This window comes from Schistocerca serialis, chromosome 7 (assembly GCF_023864345.2).
Source record: "Schistocerca serialis cubense isolate TAMUIC-IGC-003099 chromosome 7, iqSchSeri2.2, whole genome shotgun sequence".
Lineage (NCBI taxonomy): Eukaryota > Metazoa > Arthropoda > Insecta > Orthoptera > Acrididae > Schistocerca > Schistocerca serialis.
The window spans coordinates 490,913,983-490,941,063 of record NC_064644.1 but is presented as its reverse complement, the minus strand read 5'-3'; the positions used below and the strand labels follow the sequence as shown (position 1 = coordinate 490,941,063).

Below are 27,081 nucleotides of genomic sequence, written 5' to 3'. Positions count from 1 at the left end.
ACATTACACAATAGACACATACTCGTAACGACATAATCAGTAATATTCGACTAAGCACGTCCATTGTCACCACAAAAAAGAATTTACTGACTTGTGCGTCTACGCTCATTGGTGAAGAAAAGGTATTGGTAGAAAAGTTGCTTTGTGACCTTTCATAATTATTCTCTTAACTGAATTCTCCGACAGTGATCGTCGCATAATGACTATAAAAAAGTTTTTTAATGTGTTCTTGCACAAAATAATGCAAGTCTATTGTTTTTCTTTTCTTCGATAATTATTTCTTTGAGATGAATGGTCTTTGATTGGAAAATTACTTCATGGAGACAGTAGGTACCATCACTATTAATAGTTTAGCTACATCAAAACAATACGAAAGTAATGCTGTACATTAGGAAAGGTACGCTTTCACTAGTATAATAAACAAGTGACATAACTGGCATAAAACTTAAATGAGTTTCACCATAAAATTAAATGCAGTGGAGCAATTTACAAAAAAAAGACATGCATAAAACTTGACTTTGACAATAACTCGGAAGACTGAGAAACCTATAAAAGAAGTCATGTTTCATAGATCCTATTCAGAAACGGGACCTCGAGGGGACGTAGCTTGGGACAAGTGTACTAAGGAATGGATTCCCACTATGAATGTGCAAAAACGTCGTCCACAGGGCCCTAAAATTGTCTGTATTTGTGTTATGGTGAAATGAAAGTAGCATTTCCATTGCAACAACCTGAAGTAGGAAACGAATCTGGAATCTAAAACTAGTCGTGTGTGACGACAGCTATAGCACTCATATTGTAATAAAAATAAAAAAGCAGTATGAAGTAAAGGTAAGAATCCGTAATGTAAATCAAATTCAATAAGTCTAAATATCCATGATGTGGTAAAGCTTTTCAGTCACAAGAAACAAAGCATATGTCTCACTACTCATTAGTATCAGTAGGAGACATTTTTCATTGTTTTGCATAGAAGTAGGAGAGATTTCGATTTCAGAGCTGAGTGAAAATGTGTGGTTTCGATATGAAAAATAGATGTGTTACGTATGTACAGAAAAATGTCCTTTGATCAAATAATTTATTATTGCAGCCGACAGCTTTCAAAATTGTTATCTCAGATAATGTGTTTGTTACCTTTTCAGCCCCGTGTGTTTTTTAGATGGGTTGGCTTCCGTCTTCTACCTTGTACTGGATATCTACGAATGCTATTAGAGCATGTGTCACTTGATAGACAACACAACCTAGAAAATTTTCCAACTATTTGCTGTATATCACTTCAGCATGTGATACGCCTTTCTCTATAATTTCATTCACAGGGTAACATCATTAAATGTTTTAAAATATTTGGCATAACTTGTACTTCTGCATGTTATATGCTGTCTTGATTCTTTACTTGTAAATAAACTAACTACATGTTGCAGATGGCTGTGAGGTTGACCTGGGCTACATTCTGACACCCAGCGACGAAGGCCTTCCTACGGCGTGTTCTGAGAGTGACTCTGACGAAGACTGCTTCCACTTCAGTAGGACTAAAATAACCGTCCGTAGGAACGAGAGAGTCAGCCAGTGTGCTACTTTCAGGCAGTGGATCAACTCTACAACAGCAGTCCTCACCAGTTGCCAGAACCACTCGGGTAGTCACATCTTTGGAGGCCTCGAGCAGTACCGACAGTACTGGCCCATAGAGAACAACGTTTACAGCCAGTATTCGTACGTGACCAAACAATCAGACCACGTCGGAGTTGCTGTGCGTTACTGGCTGTTCTCTGACGGGAGATTCGTCCATATTCCAGCCCACGTCCCTCTTTTTATCGACCAGAATACCAACGATTCGGTCGACGCTTTATGCTTCATTGCGAAGAACCAGGATCCCTACCCGTCGGAAAGACCGCTCACCGTCTTGGAGTGGGACCTGTGCATGTTCGACGATGCGAGGCAGGCCCACGAGTACGCCGTGCAGAACTACCTGGGCACGCCGACGGGGATCCCAGACGAGCGTATGACCACACACCCCATCTGGTCCACGTGGGCGCGCTACAAGGACGACGTCGACGAGATGAAGGTCAGGCAGATGGCCGCCGAGGTCCTCGCCTATGGATTCAACAACAGCCAAATAGAAATAGACGACAACTGGGAAACCTGCTATGGAAGCTTCGAATTTAATACGACAAAGTTTCCTGACATAAAAACACTCACAAATTACCTACACGCTTTAGGATTCCGTGTAACCCTCTGGATACATCCGTTTGTGAATCGCGGATGCGAGCCCTACCTCTCGGAGGGAATGGCGAACGGCTACTTCCTAAATGACACCAACGGTAGCTCCAGCACTAATTGGTGGAATGGAGTCGGCCATATCATCGACTTCACTAATCCTGAAGCAGCAGCGTGGTGGGCGAATCGACTCTGGGTAAGTACCATCGTTTCAGGTTCCTAGTTTCTTTGTTTCTTTGACAGCCGCATCTGGACTCATAAGCAGTAGAGTTAGAGACAGCTTCTTTGTAGGACCTCCAATCGCTGCTATGTCGGCAGCGGCGTGACGCAGCGAGGAGTCCGCGAGAAACCACATTCTTTGGGCAGTAGCCTGATCTATGACCGATCAAACGCCAGTTACTCACGGATATTGCTCTCGATAGCGTACTAGAAGTCGGCAATATTGCAGAGATCATAATATATGTATGGACGGAGGGGAGGAGCGACAAGCAACCTAAATCCCAAAAAGGGTTTTAAAAACTATTTTTGACTCCGTTCGGAATCAATAAGATGGTGCACTGCCTTGCTGAAAATGCAAATCGCCTTTGGGCTACTGTTAACAAACAAACGGACATGTATGATCTGTAGGTTCTGTATTATCGATCTTATACAGACGTCAGATGGTAAATTTTCCATTAGTATTCGCCAGGATAATCCTAGGTCACCCTCAGGTGGTAAATGATTGCCACGAAGACGATGTCCTGGTCCTTATATAGCCGAACCAGTGGCAGTGTCTTCAGTGACAGACTATTTTACAACAAACCGTCCTGTGCCCATCGCATCCGCTTCACACCACGATTGTATGATCCGAAATTTCACCTTTAAACTCCAGTTTTAATACGCCGTTGCGGAAATCATGGTCCGTATAATGGCAGAGCTGTCGTACAGTGAGCGTTGTCTGACTGACGTAATGATAACAAGACCCAAAAGTATGATATAGCCCCTATGCACAAGTGGTTTTGGATCCCAAATCTACCGCGAAATGTCCTATGAGTTGTCATTCTTTAACTGAGACGGTAAAGACACATTTGACAATGCGTCGGGTCAGAGTTCGCCAGTACTCTTGCTCACTTCCACATCTACAACACCCACATACATGCGTAGTGTACTATTTTGTGCATGACGAAGAGTTATTTTCACGATTGTGAGTTATTTCGGGTTGTGAGGCGACCCGACAATGGATAACTATGGTACGCAAGAAGAGATCCTGTCAGAAATCCCAGAACACAACAGCCCTGGAGGAGACGATTGGGAAGATCAGTCTGGTAGATAGGAGACGCCCAATCGTTGCTTCAGTGCGAAACCAATGTCATCTTTTTGCCCCCCCCCCCCCCCCCCCCCCGGTCAATATGGATTTAACTTTAAGATGCCGCAGTGTGTTTGCTAAAGTCTGTGGAGGCGTTCAAATTCTCCATGAGAGAACTGGATTCTGCTTTGTCTGCGGCACATGACACACTATCTGCTAGTGATAGGATACACTACAGTAAACTGTCGCAATTCACCGGGAGGAGGGAAGAAAGGCTTTTTGCCCTTTCTCAAATTTCGTTTGTCTCCAGCCTCTTGAAAGGATATAATTTAAACATCCCTCTTTAAACCGGGGTATGACCATACATTTCTAATTTGTTAACGTGGTGTTGGCCATTCCAGCCGTATAGGAAAATCCTTGGTACAAATCACCACCTTGTATGGGTCATACAATCTGGACAACTCATATTCGCTTTGAGTGTGGGTTTAGTGGGTGTAACTCCACTTTTGATGCCACAGTCCTGCCTGAAGTGACCAAACAACAGGTATTCCGGATCAGGTTTCACTTGACGCGTGTATTTTTTGAGATATAGTCAAACAAGAGGCATACCATGAATGCTGTCCACGGGAACGTATTTGCCAATTTATATAAGGCTTATTCTGTTGGGCACCAGAGAGCCATCCAGCTGTGAAAGGAAGAGTGGCTGGCAGAGGGGTTCAGTGAGCTGTGGTCGCTGAAACCAACTACCCGACTATGTAGCATCTCATTATATGCCACGTTTCGACTGAGTGTGTTAGTGCGACGAAAGTGCAGAAACAGGTTTAAGTAGGGCATGTATTGATGTGTCGACAGAAGTGCCGACACAGTGTTATTTTGAGGGGGCCGATAGGCACGCTATCTAACGCAGACGGGCGTGAATTCTGGAACAAGATACGTTATGACTGCTATCAAGAAAATAAGTAGCTTTGGAATATACTTAACTTTAATGACTCCTTGTGATACATCTCTCTTGACTATACAAATGCGACTCATAAGATACATGCACTGTTACAATTGGCGCCTTGCTAGGTCGTAGCCATGGACTTAGCAGAAGGCTATTCTAACTGTCTCTCGGCAAATGAGAGGAAGGCTTCGTCCGTATTGTCGCTAGCAATGTCGTCCGTACAACTGGGGCGAGTGCTCTATCGTATCTCAAGACCTGCCTTGTGGTGGCGCTAGGTCTGCGATCACACAGTGGCGACACGCGGGTCCGACATGTACTAAATGGACCGCGGCCGATTTAAGCTACCACCTAGCAAGTGTGGTGTCTGGCGGTGACACCACATTCCTCCCCCGCAAATCGGCGAACGGTCGTGTGATAAGGCTTCCGCCCGCTGTGGGGAGGACCCCATGTTGACGTATGCGAGGAGGTGGGGAGCCTAACAACAGGCGAGGCTGTGCCACCCGCACCCGGCCATTCGGTCCGAGGGGATCTAGGAAACGCCTGAAAACCTAGTCCAGGGTGCACGTCAACATGCGGTGTATGCGCCCGTAATGAGACAGGAGGGGCCGAAGGGTCGACCTCCATTGCGTCGGGGTGCCCGACGCGCGATGACGTCATGTGGTCCGGAGCGGGCAAGAGGTCCATGGCGGAGGACGGCTGGTCACGGGAAGCGATCGGCGGCGCGTGACCCAGGGAGGTGCTTGGCGGCTGCAGCGAAGCATCGAATGCGGGCGGCGCCGGCGGGAGAACAGGCGGCGGCGGCGGCGGCGGCGGCGGCGGCTGCTGCGGCGGCGCGTCGCCATGTGGCAAAATGGAAGGCATCGTCGGTAACACCTGGGGATGAGGCGAGCCAGTAGATGGGTCCCCAGGGCGCTGACCGGACGGCACCGTCGCTGAAAGCAGACGGGGAGCGGCAGAACCCGTGCGACGACAGAGGCGCAGCTGATTGAGATGCCGACGCACCTCACCAGAGGCCCCCAAAACCAAATACATCGCGCGGCCGAGGCAGCGAAGAATGCGCCCTGCGAGCCAACGCCGTGAACCTCGATAGTTGCGATAAAATACAACGTCGCCTGGAGCAAAAGCAGGTGTCTGCCGCTGCACAGGAACCTGATGCGGCGGAAAGACATCAAGGTGCGATGAGGACGACCGTGGAGCAACTCAGCCGGCGAGCGACCATCTCGGGGCTGAGAGCGATACGAAGACAAAAAAAGCAACAATGCGTCCTCCTGAGAATGCGACTCTTTCAATTTCAACATCTGTGACTTGAAAGTCCGGACCAATCGTTCAGCGGCACCGTTTGACTGAGGCGAAAACGGCGCGGATGTCAGATGTTGAATACCATTGGCCTTGCAGAATGCCTGAAATTCTGCGGACATGAATTGTGGGCCATTGTCGGAAACAATAGTCTGCGGAAGACCTTCAATGCAAAAGATAGCAGACAACGCTTGGATGGTGGCGGAGGACGTCGTGGAAGACATCCGGACAACAAAAGGAAAATTACTGAAGGCATCAACCAGAACCAACCATCGAGCATTCCAGAATGGACCAGCAAAATCAATGTGCAAGCGTTGCCAAGGGGAAGTGGCTTTTGGCCATGCAAAGACTTTCCGCGGCGGTGCGGATTGTTGTTCGGCACACGCCATGAAAGAAGAACACATATTCGTAATCGCAGCATCGATTCCGAACCAAGTACAGTGCTGACGAGCAAGTTGTTTCGTTCGCACTATACCCCAATGTCCTTGGTGAAGAAGCCGTAAAACAGAGGACTGTAACGAACGTGGGACCACGACTCTGGACTGATCATTATCAGAACGCAACAACAATACACCACGTCGAACAAAAAGTCCCTCCCTGTCAGCAAAAAATCTGCGAACCAACGGATCCTCGATCCGAGACTTTGACAAAGGCCATTGCGTAGCAACAAAACGCAAAACAGTAGCAAGGACAGGGTCAGCAGCTGTGGCTGTAGCTACACGACGAAAATCAATCGGAAACGATTCGACCACTTCATCGGTTTCCGAATCAATGAACATGCAAGCAAGTTCGGAAGAATCGAATGCTTTATCCTCAGCAACAGGCAAACGGGACAACGCATCGGCGTTTCCGTGCTTAGCAGTGGACCGATACAAGATATCGTAGCGGTACTGCAAGAGGAAAATAGACCAGCGAATGAATTTCTGCGCTGTACGTGGAGGTACAGGCTTGGTCGGATGAAAAAGCGATGTCAAAGGTTTGTTGTCTGTGATGATGGTGAAGTGACGACCATACAAGAAATCATGGAACTTAGTAACACCAAACACGAGAGCCAAAGCTTCTTTCTCTATCTGTGAATAATTTCTTTGCGCAGACGAGAGCAATTTGGACGCAAAGGCAATAGGGCGATCATGCGAGCCAACTTTGTGCGCAAGCACAGCACCGATCCCGAAATCCGATGCATCTACCATCAACAAAAGGGGTTTCTGGGGATCGAAAGGCGTGAGGCAAGTATTAGAAAGCAACGCCGATTGCAACTGGAGAAAGGCGCGTACGCATTCCGTCGTCCAGAGAAACGGAACACCTGTACGGCGCAAGCGATGAAGCGGAGCTGAAAGGGAAGAGGCATTGCGCACATCCACTCACACCTTGTGATTCTAGATCGTTTAATGTTCCGGCGACCTCAGCACGCAATGCGTGGGGAACATTGCGCGCTCTTAAAAATTTCGGTTGCGCGTTTACGTTCAGTTCCAAATGTGCTTCATAGTTTTTAGCGCAACCTAAGCCCGGTGCAAAAAGTCTGCAAATTCGTCACATAGACGAGAAACACTGTCTGAAGGCACAGTTTGATTCACTGATAGGACCTGATTTACTATAGACATGTTAAACAACTGAAATAAATCTAAACCAAACAAGTTCACTGCAGTAGACGAACGAAGAACGTAAAATGACACAAGTTTTGTTTGTCCCTTGTATGTTGCAAGAAGGCTGCACTGTCCTAACACAGGAGTGTGTTGTCCTGAATATGTGGTTAGCTTAACATTTGCAGAAAGCAACGGAGGTTTGCCCAATTGTTTGTACATGTCGTGATTGAGCAATGAAACTGCAGCTCCGGTATCGAGCTGAAATGGTATGACCTTGCCATTAAAGTCCAAATCTACAAAAAGTTTATTGTCCTGCTGACGACAAGAGCGACTGTCTTGTGCAATTTGAACAGACACTTGTACAGAATCACTTGCTAATTGACGTGATTTCCGGCGACGTCGACGCACACGTTTTGCGGGGCGATCACAGTCACTGTTAGAGAAAGTGTCACTGGACGAAGTGGAATTAACGACATGAATGTCCATGGGCGAAGGTCCACGAGCCTGAGTGTCCTTGATTCGATTCCGGCGCGAAGCAAAGGGCCTGGAATGAATGTGATTGTCTGATCTGAGCTTTTTCTGGCAAACACTTTGAACATGTCCTTTCCTATTGCAGAAAAAGCAAATAGCTTGGCGTGACGGGCAATGTTCACGCGAATGTCTAGTAGCACACCGCGGGCATGATTTCACTGCATTTGTGTGCTGGCGCGGCACACCTGGCTGAGAGCGCGGCGGCAGCTGTGTCGAAGTGCGCGAGGCCCGGTTACCGGGCCGCGCAGCGCGTCCAGCGGGCCAGTTAATGTTACACATGGCTGGCGAAGTTTCAAAAGATTCCTGAGCACAGTCAAGTGTGTCTTGTCTATCTAATATGTCTATCACTTGTTGAAGGGAGGGATTAACTAGTTTCAAAATTTGCTCCCGTATGCGAACATCAGAAACGTTCTGTGCAATTGCATCAAGTACCATTGTATCTGAATAAGAAAGGCCACAGTCACAGTCAAAGGCACAGTCCCTAGTAAGTCCTTGCAATGTTGCTACCCACTCCCTATTAGTTTGACCGGCCGTACGTTTTGTACGAAAAAACGTATACCATTTTGCAACCACATTAACTGTTTCTTTGAAATAGGCATCTAAAGCAGACAAAATCTCATCGTAGGACAGAGTTGTTACGTCGCGTCGGGGAAACAATTTCACTATCACACGGTAGGTGGACACACCGACACAAGAAAGCAAAAACGGCTGCCGCTCATTACCTTGAATTCTGTAGGCGGCTAGGTGAAAGCCGAACTGTCGGGACCATTCCGTACAGGACTCGTGGTTTTGATTAAACTGGCGAAACTGCGGTGCAACTGCATGTTGTGGCTGCGGTAGCGGTGAAGCGGCGGCTGCCGCATCAGTTTGAATGGCACGTTGACCCTGGACGAGCTGTCCAAGGGCATCCAATAACGCCTGCGTCTGCTGATTCTGCAAGCGATAAAATTCGGACAGTACATCTGGCGAAGCCATGACACAAGGAAATGTTAGCAATCAGAAAGAACACTTTAAATCGTCGCCAAATGATGTGTCGACAGAAGTGCCGACACAGTGTTATTTTGAGGGGGTCGATAGGCACGCTATCTAACGCAGACGGGCGTGAATTCTGGAACAAGATACGTTATGACTGCTATCAAGAAAATAAGTAGCTTTGGAATATACTTAACTTTAACGACTCCTTGTGATACATCTCTCTTGACTATACAAATGCGACTCGTAAGATACATGCACTGTTACAATTGGCGCCTTGCTAGGTCGTAGCCATGGACTTAGCAGAAGGCTATTCTAACTGTCTCTCGGCAAATGAGAGGAAGGCTTCGTCCGTATTGTCGCTAGCAATGTCGTCCGTACAACTGGGGCGAGTGCTCTATCGTATCTCAAGACCTGCCTTGTGGTGGCGCTAGGTCTGCGATCACACAGTGGCGACACACGGGTCCGACATGTACTAAATGGACCGCGGCCGATTTAAGCTACCACCTAGCAAGTGTGGTGTCTGGCGGTGACACCACATGTATCTCTTCTAGCTGTCGATGAGAGCAGAAATACTGGAGCGGCAAACTAAGCTTTTAGGGTGGAGGCATTAGTGTGGTGAATAGTGGCTATCTAAATTTTGTTTAGTCCATTAATATGCCAGCCACACTTATTTGTTGTATTATTTTAGATATGTCCATTGATTTCCATTTAAAGTTTCAGTAATTATGGTAAATATGATTTTAGCATGTTAGTGTAGACTTTCTCGGCATATACTACCGATGAAATCTTCTCGGACTTGCAACCAGGTAGCCACGTCGAAATTCCGCAGCGTGTCTTCATATTCTGGCGAAGCCACACGTATATAAGCCACTCGTATATAAGGCCAAGAAGATTTCATCAATTTACCATTCCTATACCTTTTATTTCGCATATACACTACTGGCCATTAAAACTGCTACACCATGAAGATGACGTGCTACAGCCGCGAAATTTAACCGACAGGAAGAAGATGCTGTAATATGCAAATGATTAGCTTTTCAGAGCATTCATACAAGGCTGGCGCCGTTGGCGACACCTACAAAGTGCTGACATGAGGAAAGTTTCCAACCGATTTCTCATACACAAACAGCACTTGGCCGGCATTGCCAAGTGAAACGTTGTTGTGATGCCTCGTGTAAGGAGGAGAAATGCGTACCATCACGTTTCCGACATTGATAAAGGTCGGATTGTTGCCTATCGCGATTGCGGTTTATCGTATCGCGACATTGCTGCTCGCGTTGGTCGAGATCCAATGACTGTTAGCAGAATAGGGAATCGGTGGGTTCATGATGGTAACACGGAACGCCGTGCTGGATCCCAACGGACTCGTATCACCAGCAGTTGAGATGACAGGCATCCTATCCGCATGGCTGTAACGGATCGTGCAGCCACGTCTCGATCCCTGAGTCAACAGATGGGGACGTTTGCAAGACAACAACCATCTGCACGAACAGTTCGGAGACCATGGCTGCTATTACCCTTGACGCTGCATCACAGACAGGAGCGCCTGCGAAGGTGGACTCAACGACGAACCTTGGTGCACGAATGGCAAAACGTCGTTTTTTCGGATGAATCCAGGTTCTGTATACAGCCTCATGATGGTCGCATCCGTGTTTGGCAACATCGCGGTGAACGCACATTGGAAGCATAGTGTGTCGCAGCACACGTCCTTTTTTCTGAAACGTTTCATCTGGAAATGGAAGTATTGAATACAATTCCTAAATTACGATGGGCATTCAATAGGTAATGCAACACTTTTTTCTTCTCTGCCAATTTCGGTTGAAACAATACGGAATTTCCTGTCGCACATAGTGGAATATTCTAGCTTCAGCCCTTATGGTTTCATGAGGTTCCGGTAGGTGGAGGCCTGACCGTGAACAAAAGCACGGTGAGTCGTTGGGGCGAGGCATCTGTCATCACTGCAACAAGATCACACAACCCTTTCCAATCTCCCACGTGCCGGCCGGCCACACACAGCTGGAACGCCTGCTACGTTGAAACGTACGGGCACTCTGATTCGAGGTGATCGATGGATCACAATTGAGTACCTCGCTGCTCAACTGGATGTCTGTGTAGGTAGTGCTGACACACTCGTTCACTAGCTGGGGTACTGAAAGGTGTGTGCACACTATATTCCTCGCCGCATAACAGAATACCATAAACAGCAACGAAGGACCAACTGTGCAGAATAACTTGCGCGTTACGACGGTGATCGTGAGAACGTTTCTTCGAACATCCTCACAGGCGCTGATACGTGGGTTTGACAGTTCGTACCGAAAAAAAAACAACAATCGTTGGAGTGGCATTAGACCACCTCTCCTCAGCAGAAAAAGTTCAAAGCCGCACCTGCAGTGGGTAAAATCATAGCGGCGGTGTTCTGGGACTGTGAATTGGTTATTCTGTTTGATTTCCTTCATATGGTGCAACTTTAATTCTGGAGTGTATTGTTCTACTCTCGGAAAATTGAAGAAATGACTTCATGTTAGTCGCTGCAAACATACAGTACTGGCCATTAAAATTGCTACACCAAGAAGAAATGCAGACGATAAACGTGTACTCATAGGACATATATATTATACTAGAACTGAGAGGTTATTGCATTTTCATGCAATTTGGGTGCATAGATCCTGAGAAATCAGTACCCAGAACAACCACCTCTGGCCGTAATAACGGCCTCGATACGCCTCGGCATTGAGTCAAACAGAGCTTGGATGGCGTGTTCAGTTAAAGCTGCCCATGCAACTTCAACACGATACCACAGTTCATCAAGAGTAATGACTGGCGTATTGTGACGATCCAGTTGCTCGGCCACCATTATCCTGCTGAAATGTAGGGTTTCGCCGGGATCAAATGAAGGGTAGGTCGAAACACATCCGAAATGTAACGTCCACTGTTGAAAGCGCCGTCAATGCGAACAAGAGGTGACCGAGACGTGTAACCAATGGCACCCCATACCATAAGGCCGGGTGATACGCCAGTATGGCGATCACGAATACACGCTTCCAATGTGCATTCATTGCGATGTCGCCAAACACGAATGCGACCATCAGAATACTGTAAACAGAATCTGGATTCATCCGAGAAAATGAGGTTTTGCCATTTGTGCACCCGGGTTCGTCGTTGAGTACACCATCGTAGGCGCTCCTGTCTGTGATGCAGCGTCAAGGGTAACCGCAGCCGTGGAATCCGAGCTGATAGTCCATGCTGCTGCAAACGTCGTCGAACTGTTCGTGCAGATAGTTGTTGTCTTGCAAACGTCCCCATCTGTTGACTCAGGGATCGCGACGTGGCTGCACGATCCGTTACAGCCAAGAGGATAAGATGCCTGTCATCTCGACTGCAAGTGATACGAGGCCGTTGGGATCCAGCACGGCGTTCCGTATTACCCTCCTGAATCCACCGATTCCATATTCCCCAACAGTCATTGGATCTCGACCAACGCGAGCAGCAATGTCGCGATACCATAAACCGCAATCGCGATAGGCTACAATCCGACCTTTATCAGTCGGAAACGTGATGGTACGCATTTCTCCTCCTTACACGAAGCTTCACAACAACGCTTCACCAGGCAACGCCAGTCAACTGCTGTTTGTGTATGAGAAATCGGGTGGAAACTGTGGTGTCACCGCCAGACACCACACTTGCTAGGTGGTAGCCTTTAAATCTGCCGCGGTCCGTTAGTATACGTCGGACCCGCGTGTCGCCACTATCAGTGATTGCAGACCGAGCGCCGCCACACGGCAGGTCTAGAGAGACTTCCTAGCACTCGCCCCAGTTGTACAGCCGACTTTGCTAGCGATGGTTCACTGACTAAATACGCTCTCATTTGCCGAGACGATAGTTAGCATAGCCTTCAGCTACGTCATTTGCTACGACCTAGCAATGCGCCATTACCAGTTACTATTGATGCTGTAAAACATGTACCGTCAAGAGCGATGTTCACCAATTATGGATTAAAGTATTCCAGCAGCTACGTACGTTTGTTGTTAGTCTCATTTCATTGTCCTGTTCCAGACCTCACGCCAGCCTGCGTGAGCTAAAACGCGTGCCTTTCGGCTTCCTCTCATAGTGGGTTGGCTCTCTTGTCAATCCACAACAGAAACTTTCCTCATGTCAGCACGTTGTAGGTGTTGCCACTGGCGCCAGCCTTGCGTGAATGCTCCGAAAAGCTAATGATTTGCATATCACAGCATCTTCTTCCTCTCGGTTAAATTTCGCGTCTGTAGCACATCATCTTCGTGGTGTAGCAATTTTAATGGTCAGTAGTGTACAAACGAACTTCTCTTTCTTCATGGCAACGCAAGATTTCACCCAAGTCTAGGCACCTGAGAGGAGCTCTCTAAATTTAATTGGACTGTTCTTCTTCGTCCACCCTACAACCAGGATCTCGAGGCTTATGACTTCCAGTTCCTTGGCCCAAAGGATGATGCACAACGCGGAAAGAGTACGTGAATGACGGTGAAGTTACTGATGTAGCAAGACGCTGGCTCCGAGTCGAGCAGTGGAGTAGTAGCATGTGGGCGTACAAGCACTCCCACAAAGGTGACGTAAGGCCGTCGTATTGAACAGAGATTATGTTGAAAAATGGAATTTTGTAGCCAAAACAGTGTGGAGTAATATGGCGTACTTAAATCCTTGATAAAACCAATCTGCTTACAGAAATATGTATTGCCTTACTTACTGAATTCTCCTAGTAGTATTCAATGCATTCATTGATGACGCGAACGTTAATTCGTAGGACCTGGTCATTTTGTAGGTTGAAACAGACAGCTATTGTATGGAAGTATGAAGTCGTACACGGTTTTGTGTGAGATATCTCTGAAACGCCCGCTAAGCCCGCTGGGCAGGACAGGTAAAAGGATTGTGGAAAGGGGCAAGGGTTGAAGTCAGTTTCTGCTTGTAATTATAATTTATTGCAATTTAGCAACTCTTTCACGGCGGATGGCTTCCAACAAGAAATCTTTACAGGATAAAAATCCTATTAAGATAGCAATAAAATAATTTTAAAAAAAACAACATACGCAAAGTGCGACACAAATGGCTGAGGGCCACAACTAAACTTCAAAATTTTAAAATATATTACCATAATCTTTAAAGGCAGAAGGCCGCAGCGTTTAAGCTTGAAAGATAAATTTAAAAATTAATTTTGCAATATTTTAAGAAAACAAAACAAATAACCATCATCATCATCATCATCATTTAAGACTGATAATGCCTTTCAGCGTTCAGTCTGGAGCATAGCTCCCTTATAACATTCCTTCATGATCCCCTATTCAGTGCTAACATTGGTGCCTCTTCTGATGTTAAACCTATTACTTCAAAATCAGTCTTATCCGAATCCAGGTACCTTCTCCTTGGTCTGCCCCGACTCCTCCTACCCTCTACTGCTGAACCCATGAGTCTCTTGGGTAACCTTGCTTCTCCCATGTGTGTAACATGACCCCACCATCTAAGCCTGTTCGTCCTGACTACTACATCTATAGAGTTCATTCCCAGTTTTTCTTTGATTTCCTCATTGTGGACACCCTCCTGCCATTGTTCCCATCTACTAGTACCTGCAATCATCCCAGCTACTTTCATATCCGCAACCTCAACCTTGTTGATAAGGTAACCTGAATCCACCCAGCTTTCGCTCCCATACAACAAAGTTGGTCGAAAGATTGAACGGTGCACAGATAACTTAGTCTTGGTACTGACTTCCTTCTTGCAGAAGATAGTACATCGTAGCTGAGCGCTCACTGCATTAGCTTTGCCACACCTCGCTTCCAGTTCTTTCACTATGTTGCCATCCTGTGAGAATATGCATCCTATGTACTTGAAACCGTCCACCTCCTATTTGGCACTCAATCCGTTTATATTTCTTTCCCACTGACATTACTTTCGTTTTGGAGATGCTAACCTTCATACCATAGTCCTTACATTTCTGATCTAGCTCTGAAATATTACTTTGCAAACTTTCAATCGAATCTGCCATCACAACTAAGTCATCCGCATATCCAAGACTGCTTATTTTGTGTTCACATATCTTGATCTCACCCAGCCAGTCTATTGTTTTCAACATATGATCCATAAGTAATATGAACAACAATGGAAACAGGTTGCAGCCTTGTCTTACCCCTGAAACTACTCTGAACCATGAATTCAATTTACCGTCAACTCTAACTGCTGCCTGACTATCCATGTAAAGAACTTTAATTGCTTGCAAAAGTTTGCCTCCTATTCCATAATCTCGTAGAACAGACAATAACTTCCTCCTAGGAACCCGGTCATATGCCTTTTCTAGATCTATAAAGCATAGATACAATTCCCTGTTCCACTCATAACACTTCGCCATTATTTGCCGTTAGCTAAAGATCTGGTCCTGACAACCTTTAAGAGGCCTAAACCCACACTGATTTTCATCCAATTGGTCCTCGACTAATACTCGCACTTTCCTTTCAACAATACCCATGAAGATTTTACCCACAACGCTTATTAAAGAGATACCTCTGTAGTTGTTACAATCGTTTCTGTTTCCATGTTTAAAGATTGGTGTGATTACTGCTTTTGTCCAATCTGATGGAACCTGTCCCGACTCCCAGGCCATTTCAATTATCTTGTGTAGTAGCCATTTAAGACCTGACGTATTTGATGAGTTCCGACTTAATTTCATCCACCCCAGCTGCTTTATTGCACTGCAATCTATTGACCATTTTCTCCACTTCCTCAAATGTGATCCTATTTCCATCATCATTCCTATCCCATTCTACCCCGAAATCTGAAACATTGCTGATCGTATTTTCACCTACATTGAGCAACTCTTCAAAATATTCCCTCCATCTGCCCAAGGCATCCACAGAATTCACCAGCAGTTTTCCTGACATGTCCAAAATACTTATCATTTCCTTCTTACCTCCCTTTCGAAGACTGCTAATTACACTCCAGAATGGTTTTCCAGCAGCTTGACCCATAGTCTCCAACCTGTTTCCAAAGTCTTCCCAAGATTTATTCTTGGATGCTGCAATTATCTTTTTGGCTTTGTTTCTTTCTTCAACATAACTTTCTCTGTCTACCTGAGTTCTAGTATGCAGCCATTTTTGATACGCCTTCTTTTTCCTTTTACAGGCTGCCTTGACTGTGTCATTCCACCAAGCTGTTTGCTTCATCCTACTTTTACACACTACTGTTCCAAGACATTCTTTAGACACTTCTAGTACTGTGTCCTTGTACCTTGTCCATTCCTTTTCCAATGACTGTAATTGACTACATTCAACTAACTGGTACCTTTCTGAGATCGCTGTTATGTACGTGTGCCTGATTTCCTTATCCTGAAGTTTCTCCACTCGTATCCTCCTACATATGGACCTGACCTCCTGCACTTTCGGCCTCACAATCCCAATTTGACTGCAGATTAAGTAATGATCAGTGTCATCAAAGAATCCCCTGAATACACGTGTGTCCCTCACAGCCTTCCTGAATTCCTGATCTGTAATTATATAGTCAATGACAGATCTGGTTCCCCTGCCTTCCCAAGTATACCGGTGAATGTTCTTATGTTTAAAAAAGGAGTTTGTGATTACTAAGACCATACTGGCACAGAAATCCAAGAGTTGTTTCCCGTTCCTGATGGCCTCCATATCCTCTCCAAATTTACCCATAACCTTTTCATACCCCTCTGTTCGATTTCCAATCCTGGCATTAAAATAACCCATGAGCAGAACACTGTCCTTGTCCTTTAACAACTACATCACTGAGTGCCTCATAAAAACTATCCATCTTATCTTGATCTGTCCCTTCACAATGCGAATATACTGACACAATCCTAATTTTCTTACTAGACACTGTCAAATCTATCCACATCAGTCGTTCGTTTACATCTCTTACTGCAACTACGCTGGGTTCCATTTCTTTCCTGATGTAAAGCCCTACACCCCATTGTGCTATTCCTGCTTTGACTCCTGACAGGTAGACCTTGTATTCTCCCACTTCCTCTTCTTTCTCACCGCTTACCCGAATGTCACTAACACCTAAAACGTCCAGCCCCATCTTACTTGCAGCCTCTGCCAGCTCTACCTTCTTCCCAGAGTAGCCCCCATTGATATTAATAGCTCCCCATCTCATTACCATTTGTTTGCCAAGTCATATCTTAGGAGTCCCTGGTTTGTCAGTTAGAGGTGGGACTCCGTCACAAATAACCATAATCCTAAAATTGAAAATAGCTTACAACAGATAATTAAACACCGGTGGCACTCAGAAGGCTTCCAGGGAGGTCGGTCTGCCTTTGTTCACTTAGGTGAGACAGGTGGTGAGCCCAACTATACTTGAACCGTCGGAACCAACCAGGGGACAGCCACGGACCGACCGACACACCGCTTGCTTGCCACGAAAGAGTACATGAGAGTTCAGACCAAAAGTTGCGAGCGTCACTATCCACAATCAAATACATGTGTGTACTATGCTGCCAAAACTACACACCATGTTGGACAGCAGCAACAGGTGAGGAAAGGACACTGCCTAAAATTACGTTAGCGGCCAGGGCAGGTAACCAGAACACTAACGGCCACTAGGCAGAAAAAAATTCCGTTGATGCACTTGAACAATAGTAAACTAATTTGATTAATTCCACCTGACGATAGCTATTTCGACCACTTCAAACACTCGTTGTTGCTCACAGGATAACTCCGCATCAACCGACAGACTAGCTGCAGAATGCCGACAACATCTAAAATAGTCGTCAGTAGAAATAAGGGCAACTACACACACAACCTGACAAACACTTGCACGAAGACCTGAACGATATCAGACAGTAACTAAACACGCACAAGACGAATCGGGAGTCGATGCACACACACAGAGCCGACTCACGAACGATCGGCCAGCCCAAACGCGTCGTCCGGTAGGACGACTGACCGACGATCCTCCAAGACCGTGGCCCGGCTCAGGTGATGCATGGCGGCAACGGTCGGGCGAGCCATGTTGACGCAGGCCTCGCTGGTACTCCAACCCGACTGCCCCAGTGCCACATCGCCACTCCGACTGGCAGGTTCGGACTGCACTCCAGATGCTTTCCAACTGACTGGCAGATCCGAACTCGTCACGAACTCCCGACGCGAACTGACGACGAACTCGGTTACTACAGACAAGGACCGGGAAGTAATAGCAGTCAAGCAAAGATACTACGAGATGGTATATATCGATACGCGCTGCTAACGCCGCTCACGGTGAGGCAAAGCAACTCAGTAACAGTAGTAATTTAAATTAACGTAGTGAGATGGAAGTATGTTAAAAAGAAACAGGGTGTAAACTACATAATTGGCGGGAACACGAGCCACTCATGACTCAATCTCCAGTCATTCAAGTTTAAATTTCACCTAGAAAGAAATCTAAATATATCTAAGCAGGCACTGCGCCGTCAAAACGCACAAAACTTAAGAAAGCACTTGATGGATAATAACATTTTTCAACATCTCTCCAAATCAAAAGACTTAAAGAGTTGTGGTGACACGTTGTAATTCCAGTCCTCGAAAAGACCTGAGATTTAATCTGGGGTTCTTGATACCCCCAAATCCTTCGATATTACTCCTCACTATTACACAATAAACAAAAAGCGGCATCGCCAGTGTCCAGTGTGCCTCAGTGCAGTGGGGTAGGGCCAGTGCTAGCCACAGTCTGCGCAGCTGTGAACAAGGAAGTGGCATCGCTACAGACTTGTTACGGGATGCAGAGAGGGTGGCAAAATGATCGTAGACTTTTTGCAATGACTGGTACCTGACTCTTAAACGTAAATAAATGATGTTTTCGAAAATCATGGTTTGCAAAAAAATGGCTCTGAGCACTATGGGACTCAACTGCTGAGGTCATTAGTCCCCTAGAACTTAGAACTAGTTAAACCTAACTAACCTAAGGACATCACAAACATCCATGCCCGAGGCAGGATTCGAACCTGCGACCGTAGCGGTCTTGCGGTTCCAGACTGCAGCGCCTTTAACCGCACGGCCACTTCGGCCGGCCATGGTTTGCAGTCAGCTTTATTGTCGCTCTATGAAACAACCAGTTTCGGTCTGAAACGGACAATCCTCCGGTATAATGTGATATCACAGTCAGACCCATGACAAATCATTACGATTTACAGTGTAAGTAGGCTGTTTAGGTTTCTATGATGGTAACGCCACGTAGCGCTCTGTATGAAAATCACTGGCTGTGCTGTGTGCTGTCTGTGGCTGGTTTGCATTGTTGTTTGCTATTGTAGTGTTGGGCAGCTGGATGTGAAAAGCGCGTAGCGTTGCGCAGTTGGAGGTGAGCCGCCAGCAGTGGTGGGTGTGGGGAGGGAGATGGCTGAGTTTTGAGAGCGGATGATCTGGACGTGTGTCAATCAGAGAGAGTAAATTTCTAAGACTGGATGTCATGAACTGATATATATATATTATGACTTTTGAACACTATTACGGTAAATACATTGTTTATTCTCTATCAAAATCTTTCATTTGCTAACTATGCCTATCAGCAGTTAGTGCCTTCAGCAGTTAGAATCTTTTATTTAGCTGGTATTAGTGGCGCTCGCTGTATTGCAGTAGTTCGAATAACGAAGATTTTTGTGAGGTAAGTGATTCATGAAAGGTATAGGTTATTGTTAGTCAGGGCCATTCTTTTGTAGGGATTTTTGGAAGTCAGATTGCGTTGCGCTAAAAGATTGTGTGTCAGTTTAAGCAGAGTCATTTATAATTTTTCTAAGGGGACGTTTCATAACAGGCATTATGCCGTAAGCCTACATGTTGTTTCAACAGTAATCAAGGAAGACATGCCACTTCAGTGTAGTAACGTCCGTCGTCACAGATCTACTGTGCACTGTATGTGTTCTTTGATTACTGTTGAATTAACATGTTGGCTTATGAATAATTACGATTTATTATCCAAATTTTACTTTTCGTATCGATTTAAAAAAGAAAACAGTGGGATGAATAGCTGAACGAGTGTGATGGGCTATTCCGTTCCGAAGACGAATGTGGGTGCAGCAGGAGAAGGTAGTTGGAAGATACAGGAATTTATTTCTGCAGTTGTTTACAATCAGCGTGGAGTTGGGCAAAGTAAATTTGTCTTTCAGCGACTCGCTGTGCGGTGATCTCAAGGACAGTGTGGATAACAGAACTGAGTGGATGACTGCGTAGTTTCCAATACGCCGGACTGCGCCACACCCAGTGGTGCTGGACACGCAAGTCTCTCGTCGATACCTTGGCAGGGGTGAGGATGGGTGGACCCGTCGCAGTCCCGAGTAGACGGCACGGAGCTCACAGATGTTGGGAACCAGGTGTTGATAAACGAGCGCATCACTGAAGTGGCTATGCCCGCCACTTACTGGGTGCACACGACGGCAACAGCTACTGCAAGATGACGGGCTGGTTTCGTTGAGTATAAATACCACTGCTGTTCCCTGAATCCCTGGTAATAGTAGTCTTTGTATGTCACGCTGAACGACTATTGTTATCTGCAGCGGGTCCGGCTGTTGAGACTTGAGTAAGGCTGGCGCGGCGCCAGATCTGACGACACAGGAGCGGTTGTTGCAGCTGATCACGCAGTACAGCGAGCAGCGGCGGAAGGCTGTGTTTGTTGCACGATAACATTTGTGGGCTCTGTCTTGTGCTTCAAGTTGTGCTGTAGTTTTATTTCCTTACAAGAACAACCATGTAAACTTAGCCTAGGTAAGGCACATTGTACGTCCAGATTGACTGAAAGAGCCGTAAGGAAGAGTAATTCAACACGAAACAGATCGCTTAAAAAAGTTCATCTGATCAGTTTTTGATTATTGTTGGTCGGTTTCGTGCATTTATGTTGGATTAATCGTCGTCAGAGACATATATATTGACAAGCAGTACCGCTCGTCATGGGCTTATTTTGTCAGCCTAAAAGTATCACTAAATACTGTTAATTGCTCTGTGTGAGGTTTCTTTCGTAAGAACGCGCAGCGATGTGACCCATGCAGTACGCATTATTTAAATTGCAAAGAGCAGAGCCGTCTAGCTTACAACCGCGGCGATATCTGTGGCAGTTTGTGCTGCAACTTGAAATTAAATAAATAGTTTGCTAGTTAACATGCTAACATGACATGCCCGATTGTGCCTGATACCCATACTGTAACCTAACGAAAACGTTTCTTTTCCAGGTGAAATACATTACTTCTTAAATGTCAGAGAGAAAGACGTGATAGTATTGGACAGGTGTAAGAAGGAACGAAAAAGGAATTGTGCACCGCGAAACGGGGTTCTCAAGTATTTGCGAAAGCCCACAATGCAAACACCTCCAGAAACACACAGCATTCATCATGCATGGAGAAAACAACGCTGAAATTAGGGGAACTTGACGTCCTGAAAGTAAATTCTCGTCCCATCCATTTCCAAATGAATAGTAAGTGCGGATAGCGGTGACCAGATGTCGATGTTAACAATGATATAATAGCTTCCCCAATGATGAATTTGAATTTCATGCAATATATCGACCTTTTATCACTGTTCGGCATGTGAGTAGTGTGAACATTTGTGCTAATTCAGTTCTATTCTGTTCCTGCACCAACTGTACTCTTACTCAAAAGAATGCTTCTATAAGGTATATAATCGGTTTTTCAAGGTAATTTTAGTGCAGTTTCCATGTTATAATATTCCGCGATTTTTCTGTAATACCGACCTACTGGATTTATTAAAAATTGGAAATAAATTTCCTAACCGAGCCTGTGATCATTGTGGATATTTTGTGAATAAAACTGTCTACATCGCTTGGTAAATATGTACAGGGCTATTATAAATGATTGAAGCGATTTTATAAATTCACTGTAGCTCCATTCATTGACATATGGTCACGACACACTACAGATACGTAGAAAAACTCATAAAGTTTTGTTCGGCTGAAGCCGCACTTCAGGTTTCTGCCGCCAGAGCGCTCGAGAGCGCAGTGAGACAAAATGGCGACAGGAGCCGAGAAAGCGTATGTCGTGATTGAAATGCACTCACATCAGTCAGTCATAACAGTGCAACGGCACTTCAGGACGAAGTTCAACAAAGATCCACCAACTGCTAACTCCATTCGGCGATAGTATGCGCAGTTTAAAGCTTCTGGATGCCTCTGTAAGGGGAAATCAACGGGTCGGCCTGCAGTGAGCGAAGAAACGGTTGAACGCCTGCGGGCAAGTTTCACGCGTAGCAGCGGAAGTCGACGAATAAAGCGAGCAGGGAGCTAAACGTACCACAGCCGACGATTTGGAAAATCTTACGGAAAAGGCTAAAGCAGAAGCCTTACTGTTTACAATTGCTACAAGCCCTGACACCCGATGACAAAGTCAAACGCTTTGAATTTTCGGCGCGGTTGCAACAGCTCATGGAAGAGGTTGCGTTCAGTGCGAAACTTGTTTTCAGTGATGAAGCAACATTTTTTCTTAATAGTGAAGTGAACAGACACAATGTGCGAATCTGGGCGGTAGAGAATCCTCACGCATTCGTGCAGCAAATTCACGATTCACCAAAAGTTAACGTGTTTTGTGCAATCTCACGGTTTAAAGTTTAAAGCCCCTTTTTCTTCTGCGAAAAAAACGTTACAGGACACGTGTATCTGGACATGCTGGAAAATTGGCTCATGCCACAACTGGATACCGACAGCGCCGACTTCATCTTTCAACAGGATGGTGCTCCACCGCACTTCCATCATGATGTTCGGCATTTCTTAAACAGGAGATTGGAAAACCGATGAATCGGTCGTGGTGGAGATCATGATCAGCAATTCATGTCATGGCCTCCACGCTCTCCCGACTTAAGCCCATGCGATTTCTTTCTGTGGGGTTATGTGAAAGATTCAGTGTTTAAACCTCCTCTACCAAGAAACGTGCCAGAACTGCGAGCTCGCATCAACGATACTTTCGAACTCATTGATGGGGACATGCTGCGCCGAGTGTGGGAGGAACTTGATTATCGGCTTGATCTCTGCCGAATCACTAAAGGGGCACATATCGAACATTTGTGAATGCCTAAAAAAACTTTTTGAGTTTTGTATGTGTATTGTGAAAATATCTCAAATAATAAAGTTATTGTAGAGCTGTGAAATCACTTCAATCATTTGTAATAACCCTGCATATCTTAATGAATCTCAAAGGTGTTCTACGAGTTCTAAGTTTTGCTGAGGGAACATTCAAAACTTTTTCAACTGTTTAATTTTTCGTCTTTTGTAGCCTGACGATGTGCAACAAACAGCTCTCATTCTTATGCTCCTTTAATCTTAATTCAGATCTGATAATGGCAATAGCGGAAACGAAGTTGTAAATAAAGAGGTGTACTAAGCGATCAAAACCGGTTTCTCAAACTTTTTTGGCTATTACCCAGTAATGACATTGTGGGGTGACACCTCGGGCCACATACTAGGGGAGAGGGGGGACGGGGTGGCGTAAAATTGGCAATGACGAGAAAAATTCAACTTTCAACAAGCCATGGTTATTGATACAAGCTTACGGGTGCACATTTTGAATCTACACATCAAAAGATTTCACACCAAGTATTGTTAACTTGAAAAAAAAATAATTTTGGTAGTAAATACGTCCTTCAGAAGTCTTACATAGTGACCAGTCTTCCTTGCGTAAGAGGGAACTGTGGCCAGTGCCATGGGAATAGGGTCCCATGTTTGTTTTTCTGGTTGCGGACACATTTTGTAGGCATTTCCACACCCCAATATTTTGAAGAATACTAAGAGGCTGCAGTATACCTTTTTCAATCGAGCTTTTGTGTTAGGCTAAATGTAACAGAACAGTGACGGCTTTAAATAGTATAACTTACCATAATTCAACATTCTGACAAAGGGGAAGAATTGTGGACGATGACTTTGTGTATGAAGGAATTAGAAGTCAGTTTTGTCTGTTGTATTATACCTGTTTTTTGGAAGTCGCCAGGTCGACATCAGTGATCCCTAGACGACACTGTCAGACTGAAACGAATAACAAGGAACTTCATTTGCAGGCCAAAAGACGTTGTTTGAACAATGATGCAGTAAAAAATTATCGCTATCCATATAAATGGAACTCCAATACTATATATATGACTTATCCTACATGAGACGAGTGTGTGTGTGTGTGTTGGGGTTTATGGGCGCTCAACATCGAGGTCATCAGCGCCCTGACACACATTAAAAGGAACGAATGTGGAGAGACCTAATAAAACTGAAAAACACATGCAAAGAAAACAGGAAAAGAGGAAAATTACTACATAAGAAAGTATAACCGAAGGGAAGGGAAAACAGAGCAACAAGAATGACACAGGAATGTGTCATTGGCTGGCCACTTACAGAAAAGATGGGCGAGCTTGTCACACAGTGAGAAAATTAAAATCCGCTCCCTAAAAGCTTTGTAAAAACATTTGACAAGGCACAGAACTTTAAAACTTTAACCACATTCGTCCGAGTGTTGCCTAAAAGAGTTGGCAGGTCCGCTGGCAAATCAGCCGAGGCCCGCTGGTCAGAAAATAAAACACAATCCAGTAAAATGTGGCTCACAGTGACCTGGACGCCGCAAGCACCACACAATGGAGGGTCTTCTCGCCGGAGCAGGAAGCCATGCGTCATAGGGCTGTGGCCTATTCGAAGCCGAGTGAGGAGAACCTCGTCCCGTCGATGGGGCTGAAAGGAAGTACACCACACACGCGTTGTGGGCTTGACTAGACGGAGCTTATTGTCAGTCACTTCCAGCCACTCATCCTCCCACCGACACATGACTCTGGAGCTCAACAGCGAGGTGAGTGCGTGCAACGGGATAGCACACTGAGATACGTGTGGATCAAGACACGCCTCCTTGGCTGCGAGATCTGCCCGTTCATTCCCAGCAATGCCGACATGCCCCGGAACCCAGCAGAAAGCTACAACCTTCCCTAGTCGCTGTAGTCGGAGAAGGGCATCCTGGATGGTCTGGACTACTTTATCCGCCGGATACAAACGGTGCAAGGATTGAAGGGCACTGAGTGAATCGGAACAGACAAGAAATTTAAGAGAGGAAGAAAGTCTCATCGGCTCCAGTGCCCGCAAGATCGCAGACAATTCTGCATCAAAGACAGTAAAAGTCTGAGGCAGGCGGACCTTGAGGACACGATCCGGAAAAACAACTGAGCAACCCACGGAATCCCCTTGTTTCGACCCATCCGTAAAAACAGCTACATAGTCGTGGTGCTCAGATAAAATAGCAGAAAATGCTGCATTAAAAACGGTGGCAGGAGTGCAATCTCTCTTGTACTGCAATAAATCTAAAATCACACGTGGCCTCTTCAGTAACCAGGGTGGCAGGCGGTTAAAACCCAGGATTTCGGGTTGTACAGACTCCACACCGAGGGACTCAAGCACACGGTGCACTCTGATCCCAAACGGCAACGTAGCCCGGGGACGGCGGGAAAAAAGGCGATCCAGAGGTGGATGGGCAACAAGATGGTGAGCAGGCGAGCTGGGAGCTGCAAGAAACTTACAAGCTTGGCGCACCAGCAGGAGCTGCCGCCGGATGGTAAGTGGCGGTTCGCCAGCCTCAGCACAGAGGCTGGGTACGGGACTGGTCCGATAAGCACCCGTAGCCAGTCGAATCCCAGCATGGTGAACAGCGTCAAGGATCCGCAAATAAGACGGCCTCGCTGACCCATAGACTGTGCAGCCATAGTCCAGCCGTGAACGCACAAAAGCTCCATAAAACTGAAGGAGACGCGCCCTGTCCGCTCCCCAAGACCTGTGGCTGAGGCACTTGAGGATGTTCAGTGCCTTCAGCGTTCTGGCTTTCAAGTCACGTAGGTGTGGCAACCATGACAACCTGGAGTCAAAAATTAGGCCTAGAAACCGCACTGTGTCTCCAAACTGTAGGACAGTATCCCCCATATGCAAGGCAGGCAACGTAAAAAGACGACGACATGAGACGACCAAAAAAGACGTTTCTACTGAAAATTATCGGACGTAGCTTCGTCTGTCAAACTCCCTGACAATAGGCCTAATTGCGATGTATACTAGAAGTAGTCTGACGACTTCTCGGCAGGCAGCAGCACAAAATATGCAGCAGTCGCTCCCCAGTGCTGGCCACTTTACCACACGTTGCTCTATCAATCTTACTATAACTTGGGACCCAAAATAAGTTAGTATATTATATTATTAAATAACAGTAATTGTAGTATGATACAAGATCCCAAATGTTTGCTAAATGTTTTGAATGTCATTTTTCTTTCGCTCATTACATTTTATTACAACAAACTTAATTTGAATTCATATAAGTTGCTACCAGTATGTAGTACACTTCGAGATGGCAGTCACTATAAGGCGCAATCACGAATCCACGTTACCTCGGTCTGACATTTATACCGCAGCATCTGCTAGGTGTTAGTTGGGCACACTCATGAGTTATCACTACTGGAAAAGAAAGAATAACAAATTTCCCCTGTAACGTCTATTAATCGCGCAGCTATCGCGCTACATACCTCTCTGGCCTTGAGGTAAACGCTAAAATTGCCTTAGTTCCCTGCCGAATTTACCAACATCAATTAATACACTACTGGCCATTAAAATTGCTACACCACAAAGATGACATGCTACAGACGCGAAATTTAACCGACAGGAAGAAGATGCTGTGATATGCAAATGATTAGCTTTCCAGAGCATTCACACAAGGTTAGCGCCGGCGGCGACACCTACAACATGCTGACTTCAGGAAAGTTTCCAACCGATTTCTCATACACAAACAGCAGTTGACGGGCGTTGCCTGGTGAAACGTTGTTGTGATGCCTCGTGTAAGGAGGAGAAATGCGAACCATCGCGGTTCAGACTTTGATAAAGGTCGGATTGTAGCCTATCGCGATTGCGGTTTATCGTATCACGACATTGCTGCTCGCGTTGGTCGAGATCCAATGACTGTTAGCGGAATATGGAATCGGTGGGTTCAGGAGGGTAATACGGAACGCCGTGCTGGATCCCAACGGCCTCTTATCACTAGCAGTCGAGATGACAGGTATCTTATCCGCATTGCTGGAACGCATCGTGCAGCCACGTCTCGATCCCTGAGTCAACAGATAGGGACGTTTGCAAGACAACAACCATCTGCACGAACATTTCGACGACGTTTGCAGCAGCATGGACTATCAGCTCGGAGACCATGGCTGCGGTTGCCCTTGACGCTGCGTCACAGACAGGAGAGCCTGCGATGGTGAACTCAGCGACGAACCTGGGTGCACGAATGGCAAAACGTCATTTTTTTCGGATGA

The 27,081-nt window shown here is 45.9% G+C and overlaps 1 protein-coding gene across 1 annotated transcript in view; it reads left to right on the top strand.

Annotated features, from left to right (window-relative positions):
* LOC126413170 (myogenesis-regulating glycosidase-like) overlaps positions 1–27,081 on the top strand; it is a 70,973-nt gene that overhangs the window by 23,636 nt on the left and 20,256 nt on the right. Inside the window, exons 2-4 of the mRNA XM_050083066.1 lie at positions 1,419–2,388; positions 8,526–8,547; positions 25,577–25,588. Coding sequence (XP_049939023.1) covers positions 1,419–2,388; positions 8,526–8,547; positions 25,577–25,588 — 1,004 coding nt within the window. The remainder of the gene's footprint in view (positions 1–1,418; positions 2,389–8,525; positions 8,548–25,576; positions 25,589–27,081) is intronic.